The sequence below is a fragment of the Taurulus bubalis genome (genome assembly GCF_910589615.1).
Source record: "Taurulus bubalis genome assembly, chromosome: 15".
Classification (NCBI taxonomy): Eukaryota; Metazoa; Chordata; class Actinopteri; order Perciformes; family Cottidae; genus Taurulus; species Taurulus bubalis.
Genome location: NC_136603.1, coordinates 23,224,216 through 23,236,851, shown reverse-complemented (window position 1 = coordinate 23,236,851; position 12,636 = coordinate 23,224,216). Strand labels below are relative to the sequence as shown.

The window sequence follows — 12,636 nt, the reverse complement described above, 5'->3', positions numbered from 1 at the left end:
TTTCTGACCACATCCAAACATCTTAACTGTAACGGTACGTTGTGTTTGACATATTACAATATTTCTGTAAGACCAGTACAGTTAAGATGTTTGGATGTGGTCAGAAATGTTCTGAACACATTCATATCAGTTAGTATTTTGAAAACCGGATGTTGGGTCCCGTGACTCCTTCCGCCCGTTTGAATATTTTTCAGGTCAGATTCTGCACTTGATGTGACCACAGAGATCCGAGTGTCTGCTGATGATCGCAGTGGTTTACTGCACTAGATGGAGCTTATCACACACTTTGGGCTGCATTCACAAACAACCCGACTCAGAGAAGACCGGAGCCGGCGCGAAGGAGGCTGTTACCGACGGCCTGACGGCGACGCCAAGCGTCTGAAGACCGAGCCCCGGTGCAAGCAGTCTGAAGACTGGCCTAACAACGGCGGGCAAGCGGTCTTCGCCTCCCGGTGCGGCCGACTCTCGGGCTCCCGGTGCGGCCGGCGCCCGGCCCGGGCCGGCCGGCTCTCACCGGCCGGCTGTCACTGGCCTCACCCCGCCCCTCCTTTTTTTTTTCTCTGCAGAGTTTAAAAATTAAAATATGCTTAAATAAAGCAACAAAACAATAACACAAACACACGATTATAAACGTATTTGTAATACGTCAAACACAAACATAAAAACAATAAAACAAAAATATGTGTATAATCAACATACGTGTTTTATCAACCTATACGTGTATAATCAACGTATGTGAAATACATATGCCGGTAAACACAAACATAATCAGGGAGGAGATACGTTTCTGATCAAACGTAATTGGGAATGCATATTAGTTCTGGGGGAACGTAATTTTTAGGAGACAGGGTTGGAATAAACACACACACACAAGGAGGGCTCTGTAGGTTGCTTTGAAGCGTCCTTGTACTGTGTGGTTTGGAGAAACGCTCCAGTACAAAAGAAGGAAAGGAGAAGGAGGAGCACAGGAGGAGCTGGAGGGAATAAAACAAGGGGGAGGAGTGAAACAATGAGGCAGACAGACTTTAGATCCAGATCAGCAGTGCAACATCGGTGGCTCTACATTCATGACATGGCAACAAAAATCCTCTACTTCACTGTGAATGGGAGACCAGAGCAGGCCGAGTTCCCGGTGGATTGCCCTGCCCATGATGTCAAAGGTAGGAGGACATGATGTGACGACTCAAAGTTCACTTGTTTGTAGTAGAAAGGCATTTTAATGTATGTCTGAGTGTCCACATGTCCAATTATAGTGTTTAGAATTGAATATCGCCATCTGTTACATGATACTTTTGTTTTTACACATATGTAATATGAATATCTGAAACGTTATTATTGGTTCTACATTTGAGTTGCATTAATTGACAGACATGTATTCCTTCAGCTTTTTTTAAATAGTTTGTTGTTAACCAGACTAGAAAACTATCTTGATAAGTGCATGGAGCCGGTGAGCTTGTGTGAGCGTTGAGGAGGGTCTGAGCGGCCGACAGCCATACAGCTGCCTCTGACAGCTCCTCACACACGGCTTCACACTCTGCATGTGTGTGAGGAGGGAAAAGGGAACCTGCAGATCTCACAGATAATGTCCGTGAGGCGGTTGTTTGCTGATTGTTTTTAACTCGTGTTGATTGGATTGTTGTTAATCTAACTGTATGTCTGCATGCCTGTGGACACGACACACTCCATACAGGGCTTTTCAGTTTTATTATGTCAATAAATCATTTACAGACACTTAGAGGTCATTTATAGGACATTATCAAGAAAGAAATTGTGGCTTTGGGCCAAATTTAAATGAAAAAAAATGAAATGAAATGTATGAATTTGGTTATAATCAGTTGTTAAAAATGGATTTTGGTCCAGAACCTCTGCAGCCATGTCCCAGAGGGTAAATGCTCATATGTCTTATTAGGCAAAGTTTTTTTTGCACAACCTGGCAACTCAAAAGTTGTTGTTATTAGTGGTTAGATGATAATAATGGTATTATGGGTCCTGTGGTCCTCTGCTGCATCTCTCTCTCCTCTCTATAATGAGGGCAGAACTATTATCTTGAAAAAAAAACTAATAAAGGATTTAATTACAACTAATTAATCATTTATGAAGGGTTCCTTATTAAAAAGAGGTACCTAAAAGCTTGACAAATAAATGATAACTCAAGGACCACTTACTAGCTTCGTGAACTGAACGTGAGCCGTTCCCTTTCAGATCTGTTCCGCTCTGCAGCCGAGGCCGGACCCCATGACATCCTGAAGCTGTACAACCCCAAAGGCAACATCATCAACATCTCCCCGGGTCTGGAGCCCAACAGCCCAGGCTGCTGCTACAAGCTGGAGGTGGTGGCCGCCGACTGCAACAGTGAGCCGCTAGGTATCTTTCACTTTGCCCCGTGGGAGTCACAGCGCTGGGCTCCTTTCAAAAATGGTTGACGGACTCCCTCTTTTGTTGTGGTTTCAGGTGCGGAGCTCGCTGGTGCCCTCGGATTTGACCTGTCCTCCATGGAGAAAAGGTAGGCAAGGGGGAATAAGAGAACCAGGACTCACTTAGAGATATTCCTGAGTATAAATGTGATTCACATTAAAGGTGAAAGGTGAACAAGGCAGTGAAAACAGTCTTGTGAATAGTCACCGATGTGGCGTTCAGGTGCTTTGAGACTTTGAACAGACCAAAGTTACAGATGTGTGGAGCCCTAACAGCTCTGGTGCTGTGTGATCTCAGACTGCAGGGCCTGGAGAAGAAACTCCTGATCGAGGCTGGAGAGACTCCTGCAGTGGTGTATGAGATGAAGAAGCAGGTGGAGTCCTTCCAGGAGAAACTAGAGGTACTCAGTGGCCAGCTTGTTTTTTTGCAACGATAAGTGACGCGAAAGGATGGAGTTTAAAACGACCGAACACTGATTGTTGAAAATGTTACAATTAACTTGTGAAAGGGTGAAAGCTTTCGGACGGAAACATGAACAACTCAATGTCTGGTCGCAACCTGTCAATCACCTTGTAGCCCCGCCCTAAAGCGTCCCCTGCTTTATGGTCTGTTTGACTCTAAATGACCATCATTTACTGAAAGAACATCATGCTGTATTGAAGAAGACTTGAAACTAGAGATTGAGACATGAAGTCTGAGGGAATCAATCAAGGGAGAAGTTTACATTTGAATGATCACCTGACTCCTTGATTCTCTCCTTGATTCTTTGTTCATCCTCTTTGGTTCAGTTTTCTCTGAGACACAGACTCTACTCATCATCCTGGTTTCCAGCATTAGCAGGCAGATGTTTTCAGATAACCTGTCATCCCTGAAGGGTCAATCTGTTTGTAATGTGATGAACGAGGTGCCTGCTGACTGGGTTTACCCCCCGTCCCTTTCAGAGTGTGGAGCACCTGAGCTGGCTGGGGTTGTTCAAAGACCTGTCCGAGGGAACGCACAAGCCCTCCCCCTTCTACCACAAGAGAACCCTGCATAAAACCAGGAAGGAGTGCGAGCATGTGCGGGAAAAGTTTCTACAAATGAGGCATGTTCACGTGCAACATTCACTGAAAGCTATGCTGCCCATAATATAATATATTATATGTTCAAACAGCTGGTAACCATTCATGCTCATGTTGTCGCCCCTGCAGCTCCCTGGAGGTGTCAGAGGAGGTGAGGCAGTACTTAAAGACCCCGACCTTTGACAACTGGTAAGCATGGACACATGTGGAGATGTTTACCGCTATCGTGTTCATCACCACGGTGTGCTGAGCGTCCCTGTGACCAGGAACACACCACCAGTGCACCTGCTTCCTCACACACAGCGAGGCAGACTAATGCAGTCCGTGCCCCGCCAAGCACCTCTGATGCACTTCTGAGGCCGGGAGACGTCACCCCCTCCTCTGATGGACACTCATCTCAATATGAATGGGCCGGCACAGGGCTCACAAATCAAAAGGTCTTTGTGAGAGGCTTAATCATGAACCATGTTTGAAGTGGGCTTCATGGGGAGGAAGCGCGTGCTGCATTCAGCGAGGCTTGCTCGTCGCTTCATTTGTCCAAAAGCTTTTAAAGCAAAGCTACAATGGCGGCGGTGGACGGCCATGCGGCCGCAGAATGAGGACTGAAGCTTCATCAGAATGAATTAGAGGATTCCTTTGAAATCCTCATAGAATATATGTTTGTGTTGCTCCCTGCTATGTGGGCAGAGAGGCATTATGAAGGATGACAACAAATCCCATATGTTTAGGTCCCCACCCCGTCCGCTCAGCACCAGGCCAGATCAATATCTTTAAAAAAAAAAGATTCCAAAATATATATTTACAATTTTATAAAGGCTCAGCAATTTCCTAAACCAGCCGGTTACTTTTAAACAACACTAACCAAACAGAAGTAAATAGTGCATTTTCTGGGACTATTTTCAGCGTTGGATTCATACACATTTAGTGTGCGGTGACTATTTCTGATCAGTGCAATAGTGTGTCTTATGGATGCGTCTTATCATTTTTGGACAACAAAATAAAAAGTTCAGGCTTTGTATGCATAATACTTGATTGTATATGTACAGTATATAGAACATTTCCAGCCTCGTCTATCAAATGACCACTTATGTTTAGCGTTATATACTGCACATATAGATTCATGCTTTATTGCAAGTGTTTTCAAAATGTATTTTTTTGCTTTATTTATACACTTATTTATTTCTTTAACTGTACATGTGATGTGTTTAAGTGAGATGCCTTGTGTGTGTGTGTGTGTGTGTGTGTGTGTGTGTGTGTGTGTGTGTGTGTGTGTGTGTGTGTGTGTGTGTGTGTGTGTGTGTGTGTGTGCAGGCAGTGGGAGGATGCAGAGATCATGGTGCTCCTGCAGGTCATGTACACTGATTTAGATTTCATCGCTGCCTTCAACATCGAGCCTGAAGTGCTGCAACAGTTCCTGTTTGAGGTCTACCGAAGATACAACAACATCCCCTTCCACAACTTCAAGCACTGCTTCTGTGTCACCCAGATGGTGAGTGTGTGTGCGTGTGTGTGTAGAAGATAGCTGATATATAAAGGAGTCCTTCTAAAGCTGCAGTAGAAACTTTGATAAACCCGCCTTGTTTTCAAACTGTACTAATCAATATGTTCATGAAAGAGAGTGAATATTGGACTTAAAATCATCGTGTTGTTTGTTCACAACAACTTCATAAAGTGATAATATGTCATTGTGGTTTTATGGCTTATTCCGTTTCCCCCAACTGGACAAAAAGAAAAATGATAATCCAGAAATGCAGAAACCTTTTCATCTTTAAGAGATGGCAGCCTTCTTTGTCTACGCTCTGAGCTGCGGTGTCTCTGAGCAGATGTATGGTTTGATCTGGCTGACGGACCTGAAGAGCAAGATGGACAGCGTGGACCTGCTGATCATGCTGACCTCTGCCGTCTGCCACGACCTCGACCACACGGGATACAACAACGCCTACCAGGTATGAAGGCTCTCATACAACTCAGTCATTTTGGTTTCTATAACTCAGTCTGCTGAATCCTCATATTGACTTCAGCTGGACTTCAGAATGCCTTTTTTTCACAGAGCGAAGACTGTGGGTTTTGAGCCACCTGTTGAGAGCTTTGCACACCAAGTATTGTTGTTTTTCCCCCATTTGTTCGCCATCCAATAGAAATGGATACCCGCATATCTCTGAGGCCGGTGCGTTTTATTCTCAGTTTTCTGTACGAGAGCAAACTGAATGAGTTACTGCAGAACGGAGAGGGCTCGTTCACAGCAAAATGAGGCAGTGCTCTCTAGTAGTTTGGGGGATTTTTTACTGTACACATGATATACTATATGCCCTCAGTGTTCACAGTGTGTTTTGCGGTCCAACCCTATTTTCCAGGACCGTATCATATCGTCTTATTCGCCTCATTTGAATTTCAAAACCCTGAATTCTTAAGTTGCACAAACACAACATTGAAGGTTTGATCCACGTTGGTCCCGTGTGGCTGCAGCAGCGCTGCATGCAGAACGGCTTCACCACAGCTCTCTTTCAAGGGGATCACAAAGTCTAAACACTAGTCTGCCCACCTTTCAGATAAACGCTCGGACTGAACTCGCTCTCCGCTACAACGACATCTCTCCACTGGAGAACCACCACTGCGCCGTGGCCTTTGAGATCCTGGAGAAGGTAAGCATGAGGCACACATTGTGAGTGTGGAGCTGTCACCGTGGAGCCTGTCCACGCTGCACTAAGAACCCTGGGTTTCTGTCTTGCAGACAGAGAGCAACATCTTCAGAAACCTGTCCATGGATCAATACAAGCGGATACGAGAAGGGATCATCAAGTGAGAGCCTCTCTCTGAGTGCACGTTTCCTCATGGTACCGCAGCACAACGGCTTTCCTCTCTGTCGTCTTTGCAGATGCATTCTGGCCACTGACATGACGCGGCACAATGAGATCCTCAACAAGTTCAAGTCCATCCTGCCGGCGTTTGACTTCACCAACAAGGACCACAGAGATGTGGTAAGAGGAGAGCCAATAGGATTCCATATTTATAGCTCATGTGACTTCATGCTCGCCTGGATATGGAACATGGATCTTATGGTACTGGAGAACGACTTTCCATTTGTACTACTATTAAAAGTAGGAGTTGTATCCTGTGGTGCAACTGTTTCTTCAAAGCCATGTCTGGAATTGTTTCATCTCTATTTGCTGTGATTTGATTCCTTGTTCTTTGAAGCAGAAGTTCTAAAGGATCACTAATCCATCGCTGTTTACATGGAAACATAATGAATGTCTTTTATTGAAGTGGTATAGACGCACGCCCCTGTTATCAAATCATATCAAGATCCCGTCGTATGGCACCTTTCATACAGGCTAGCGCAATTCAAAAGGATGATATAAGACAGACAAATAGGAAGTCAAACTATTTGAGGCTGATGCAGACAAAACATGTAGATAATAAAAGTAGAAAACAATAAAATAAGAGAATGACAAATATAATAGTCAATAGATTTTTAGAACATGAATTCACTTGGATATAGAGTACTTATACATGTACATTATACATATCATATACACACACATGTCTGTTATTTTAATATAGTTATTTAGTACATGTTTTGGTAAAAACTAAAAGATCAGACAGATGCAGGAAAGCATTGCAAAAGTTGAGCCTGCTGGATGTAAAAGCATGTATTAATGGCCACACATTTTTGTCAACGTTAGGTTGTATAAATTACAAACTATAACACTTGCTTTCCTCATACTGATAGAGGTTGAGCTCTTTACCTCTGTGTTTCTCTCATTGTTCCTGTGTACATCTCCTTGTACCTCATTGTACATCTCATTGTACCTCATTGTACATCTCATTGTACCTCATTGTATCTCATTGTACCTCATTGTATCTCATTGTACCTCATTGTATCTCATTGTACCTGTCACACGGTGAGGGTTGTCTTGTCTGGGGTTTTTGTCTCGTAACTTCATGTTTTATTTTGAAGCCTGACTCTCCTCTCGTTTCAGGTCACTTCCTCATGTGTCACCGGTCTGATTGTCTCCCCTGATCCCTGAGTGGTTCCACCTGTTCCCCATTACCCTCATGTGCTTATAGTCTGCGTCTTCCCTCTGTCCTGTGCCAAAGTGTTTTTCCTTGTCCATGCACCAGAGCGCGTGTCCACAATCCTAGTTAGATTTTTCCCGAAAGTTTTTGTGCGTAAGTTGATTTTTTTCCTGTTTTTCTTCCCTCCTTCGGGAGCGTTTTATGTTTGAAGTTTTAGTGAGAAAGTTGTTTTCACAGCCTAATGTTTTTTCACTCGTCGAAGAGGATCCAAGGAAACAATAAAGTGCACCTATACGGATATCCCCTGCATCTGGGTTCTCCTTTCAGTCCAGGCCTGACGGTACCTCATTGTACATCTGATTGCTTCCTGTGCAGCTGATGATGGTTCTGATCAAAGTGAGCGACATATCCAATGAGGCGCGGCCCATGGAGGTGGCTGAGCCCTGGCTGGACTGTCTGCTGCAGGAATTCTACAACCAGGTAACCGAGTGGCCTCGTCTGGAAAGACTGAGGCAACGTCCGCATAAGGATTGTTCACAGATTCAGAGGCGACAAAGTGAAGTGCAGTCAGAGTAACAGAAGCCAGCCCTGCTACATGTATCTGCCCGCAGAGTGATAAGGAGAAGTTAGAGGGTCTTCCCATCACCCCCTTCATGGACCGGGACAAAGTCACCAAGCCTTCATCTCAAACAGGCTTCATCAGATTTGTCCTTTTGCCTCTCTTCATCGAGCTGGCCAACCTCTTCCCCTGCTTGGAGGTAATTCTTTTGAAACGTTTCACTAATATCCAGCACAAATACTAACCTGTTTGATTCTGACCAGTCACTAACCCATGGAGTCGCTTACTGAATGAGAAGTGCCTCACCGCCTCTGGTTTGCTCATCAATGCCTCACTCATTCTGCAGCAACACATCATCGACCCGGTACGGAAGGCTCTGGATTACTACACGGAGATGGAGAAAGCGCTGGAGAGGGAGAAACAGATCCGGGCTCAGAGTGAGAATGCAGCCAAGAGCAAGGAGGCGACTGTGGGCTCAGCTGACGGCCACACGGAGGACGCCTGACTATTTACTGGACTAAGTACAAGTACTGTATGCTGTTTTGGTGGATTCAGTATTAAATGGAATGCGACGAGGAAGCAAATCTTTACTCAATGAGCTAAATACTAATTATCAACAGTAACATATTTTGTATTGTTAAAGGTACAGTGCCACACATTTTCCTTTTGTGTGTATATATAATAAACACATGTTGCATCTCAGGTCAAACATCTTAAGCATTGCATTTCTTTACTCTTGCAGAGGAAATTGCTTTTTTTTTTTTTTTAAAGAAATAAAATGTAATATAAAATCTCCACTGTTGGTTTTGGAATAAACTGAATCTACTGTTAGCTGGTTTGGTTGCCTTGCATCCGTAGATAATAAAACAGAGCAGAGACCATCTTGACATGGGATGACACCAGCTGCACCCAGGGCCGCAAAGCGTGTGTGTGGTATTAAACGTGCAACAGCTTCTTTAAAAACAGACTGACAATAATCACTCTCAATCATTAGTAATGCTGAATTAACAAACGGCAACCGCCAATGTGATGTATATTACTTACATATAATACCTTTAAGATTCAGAAAGCAAGACATTTACTTGAATGTTAACCCCATTGCATGTTTCTTTTAGTCATCTTCCCCTTTATTCAACAGAGGCCTGTGTAAAACATGGTGTTGAAGGGGCGCATGCAACAAAGGTCCCAAATTAAGGCTCTAAATACATCCTCTTTTAGTTAGTTTTGAGAAGAGGTTTAAGGGAGAAGTTCAAAGAAAACTTTAACAACCACTCAAATGTTCTTTTAGAAGTGAGACGTATTGTTCAGCCTTCCCCCTCGATCCTCAGCTGAAGTACGACTTGTACGTCTTCTGAAAAATACACAAACCTTCTCATATACCATCTGAGGTCACAACATACTGGATTAGACGTTGTCTTTTGAGGAAAAGAGTCCACTCGAGTTTGAAACGTTGCTTGTTGTTGTGTTGAAACAGGAAGGGAAAGACAATTGATATAAATAAATTATATTTACAGGATTCAAACTCGTATTGGATGGAAAAAACAGTCGGTGGTCAAAGGCCACTACGCCAAGTACAGCAGTGTACTGTGTTGTAGATAAACAATCTAACAAGGTACAACACAGTTAGCAGAGCACAACCAGACCAACTTGTCCACACTGCCCGTTTACAATATAGCTGATTTCTCAAACAAATGGGCGACTGACAATTCAGAATATCTTTGTTCCCTGCACTTTAATGAGGGCGATGTTTGTGATGCTGTCATGAGGTGAACATACACAATGTGGACAATAATGCATCAGATGCAACAAGGAAAGCAAAGCCATAACATTAAGAATTCAACCAGCCAAGAACACAGATGCAAACAGTTGACATAATCCCCATTAAATGTATCTCACATAGCATCACATTATGTAACACATGGTGGACACACTCAAGAGGAGCGCATGTGTTGTTTACCATCCGGCCAAAGACCATGGGCATTGACCACATTGAGTTATAGGTAATTGTCAAAGGCCTTTTCCCAATGCGCAGCAGTAAGAAGGGGGCATCACATTAGGTGGAGCTAAAGGTTGAGCAAATGTTGCAACAGTGTTGGAAGTTAGTAGAAAACAAAACAAAGAGCGTGCAGGTAGGGAAAAGAACAAATGGATAAAAAAAAGTCAAATAAATCACAGACTTCTAAATCTTTATACGCGTACTGGAGGGCCAAACATCAGAGGTTTACCATGAAGAGAAGAGCTTCTACTCTACAGCACTGCTGTCCTGTGGCAGCGGGTCATGTTGGCTGATAGACACTAGAGCAGGCTGCACTCAGGGAGGCTCAGGTATGGTCTCCTAAAAGAGTTCACTCCAGGGTTTGAAGAGGCAAAGCACTCACCACTGAGACATCTTTGTAGCTGTGTGACATCCACCGTAGTCCCAAGTAGAAGGGCACTGGCCCAGTGTCCAGTCGGTGTCCCGTCCTGGGGGACGACGGGAGAATCGGCCAACAGGACCGTTATGCAGCAGCCTGGTGGCGGACGTGAACACCAGCCTGGTGCAGTGGCACAGCAAGAGGGAGGACAGGCAGGACAATGGTGGTCCAGGGCCCGACTTGGCCAGCCGCGTGTGTGTAGCAGCTGACCTTCTACTTCCAGCTCACCAGTACGAGCTGCCCAACAGCACGGAGGACAAGGCGAGAGGAGGTTCTCAGAGCGTAACCCTCGGCCCTCCTTCTGGTCTACGCCTCAGGCCCTGGGTTTCAACCTCTCATCTGCCGTTCCTGCTCCACATGCAAGAAATGCGGGCACTTCAGGCTCTACGAATATAAATATATAAAGACCGTAAAACACCACAGTGTTTTTTCTTCCCCTCAAACAGACCATTCTTCCCCAGATTCTGCCTTGTCTCGGGAAGAAAAGATCCTTTCTGCCGCCGGCGTGACAGGTTCTTTTGGTTCATATTCCACTGTATGCTGACACACACACACACACACACACACACACACACACACCCATGCAGGCACTTCATGGCTGAGCACTGATGCATATTCTTTGCGTTGTTTAATTTACGTTTATGGAAAATAAAATGCTTTTCTTAGCAGCCAGCTCTCTTGTCTCCCTGCTCTGTGACATATTTGACATGATGCTTTATTAGAGCTGGTCCAGACTCAAGACTCAGGCCTGCTGCCATGACTCCTCCCAGTCTCCCACCTGTTGAGCCTCATTTGGAAAGTTGCAGAGAACTGAACAAGATAGAAAAAGAGAGAACAAGTCTTGAGGTGCCGGGTGTGACGGAGCCAAACTTGCTTTGAGTGAATTCAAGTTTCACGGTCATACTGATACTAGCTGGACTCTTGTTACGTGTTGAACTGCCACATGTTTTATCCAACATATAGAGAAACCTGAGGAGGTATCAGGTTACAAGGGGTCCTGTTTGAACTTGGCTAAGATCAAGTCCAGGACAGACCTCGGCGTTCCTGCCTCCTGATAAAAGACACACTTTGTTCACTGATAACTATGCAAGTGGTGAGAAAGCCTGTGAGTTAATAATTAAATATCTCACTTATTTCCACATTTTATCTTGGTCGTATGTTGATGGAAGGTCATTCATTGTAAGCAGAAAGAAGTTTACTATTCGACGCCTGTATATGTAATATTTCAGCTATTGGAGTCTTTACTGTTTTTTATCGCTTCTTTGCTCATTTATAATACTTGTTGTGATCTTGTTTCTTGTTGTCTCTTGTTTGCTCTTTATCTTCTGCTGCTGTAAAGCCGTACATGTCCCCGCTGCCGGACTAATAAAGGGTTTTCTTATCTTATCTTCAGGGATTTCAGAGATTTTCCCATGCAGCAACAGAAGTGATGCTGATGTGTTTTCTGTCTTCAGCGCCATCTGCTGGTCCAGACTCTGAACGTCCAAAAGAACTAAAGCTCGACAAAACACACCATGGCTCCTGTTATAAATCCAGTCTACAGACGGGACCGGGAATTACATCAAGTAGTTTCCAGGATTTCACAAGATGTTACTGTAATATTTCACATTATTACTTCACAGTATTCAGACTCCTACTCTGAAATGATTGCAAGGCGTGGTTACTACAACCATGACTACTGCAGATACTGTCAATTCACTGGAATAAGGGTTTCCTACATTCTGCAATGGGCACATTTCATCTGGAGCTCTCATCTCCACCCACGGAAGTCTGGTAAGTTAAGTGATGTTGAAATGTCACATATTTTTGGGGTTTCGTGGGAAAGCAGGTAACAGGCATGCCTAAGGCAGACTGCTGCTAGGACCAGGTAAGAGGGCAGAGTCTATACAACGTGGTGGAGGACAGCAAGACTCACCTGTCATCATGACAAGTACAACACTAATAATTACACAATACCCATTCATATTTCTCTACTGATCTGTGCTATAATTGTAATGTATGTATGATTCCAATCATTTCAAGCATTGTTATAGTGGAAATTGCTGAATGATTTTAAACATTATCTCGTTTAGATACGCAGCAAATAGAGGAATGTGTTTTAAGAAACATCATCTGTGAAATGTTTTGCCAAAAATTATTAAATTAATATTCCCAAACTTTGTTTTCTTGT

General features: G+C 44.0%; 1 protein-coding gene across 1 annotated transcript; it reads left to right on the top strand.

Annotated features, from left to right (window-relative positions):
• Positions 1 to 1,072: 1,072 nt before the first annotated feature.
• LOC306747881 (high affinity cGMP-specific 3',5'-cyclic phosphodiesterase 9A) lies at positions 1,073 to 11,962 on the top strand (the record flags this gene model as incomplete). Its single annotated transcript, XM_079230981.1, has 16 exons — positions 1,073 to 1,160; positions 2,203 to 2,364; positions 2,452 to 2,503; positions 2,713 to 2,815; positions 3,357 to 3,499; positions 3,606 to 3,665; positions 4,788 to 4,965; positions 5,300 to 5,422; positions 6,026 to 6,118; positions 6,208 to 6,275; positions 6,352 to 6,454; positions 7,869 to 7,973; positions 8,105 to 8,251; positions 8,399 to 8,521; positions 10,470 to 10,748; positions 11,921 to 11,962. The coding sequence occupies 16 exons, from the start codon at positions 1,073 to 1,075 to the stop codon at positions 11,960 to 11,962; spliced, it is 1,869 nt and encodes a 622-aa protein (XP_079087107.1).
• Positions 11,963 to 12,636: the final 674 nt, after the last annotated feature.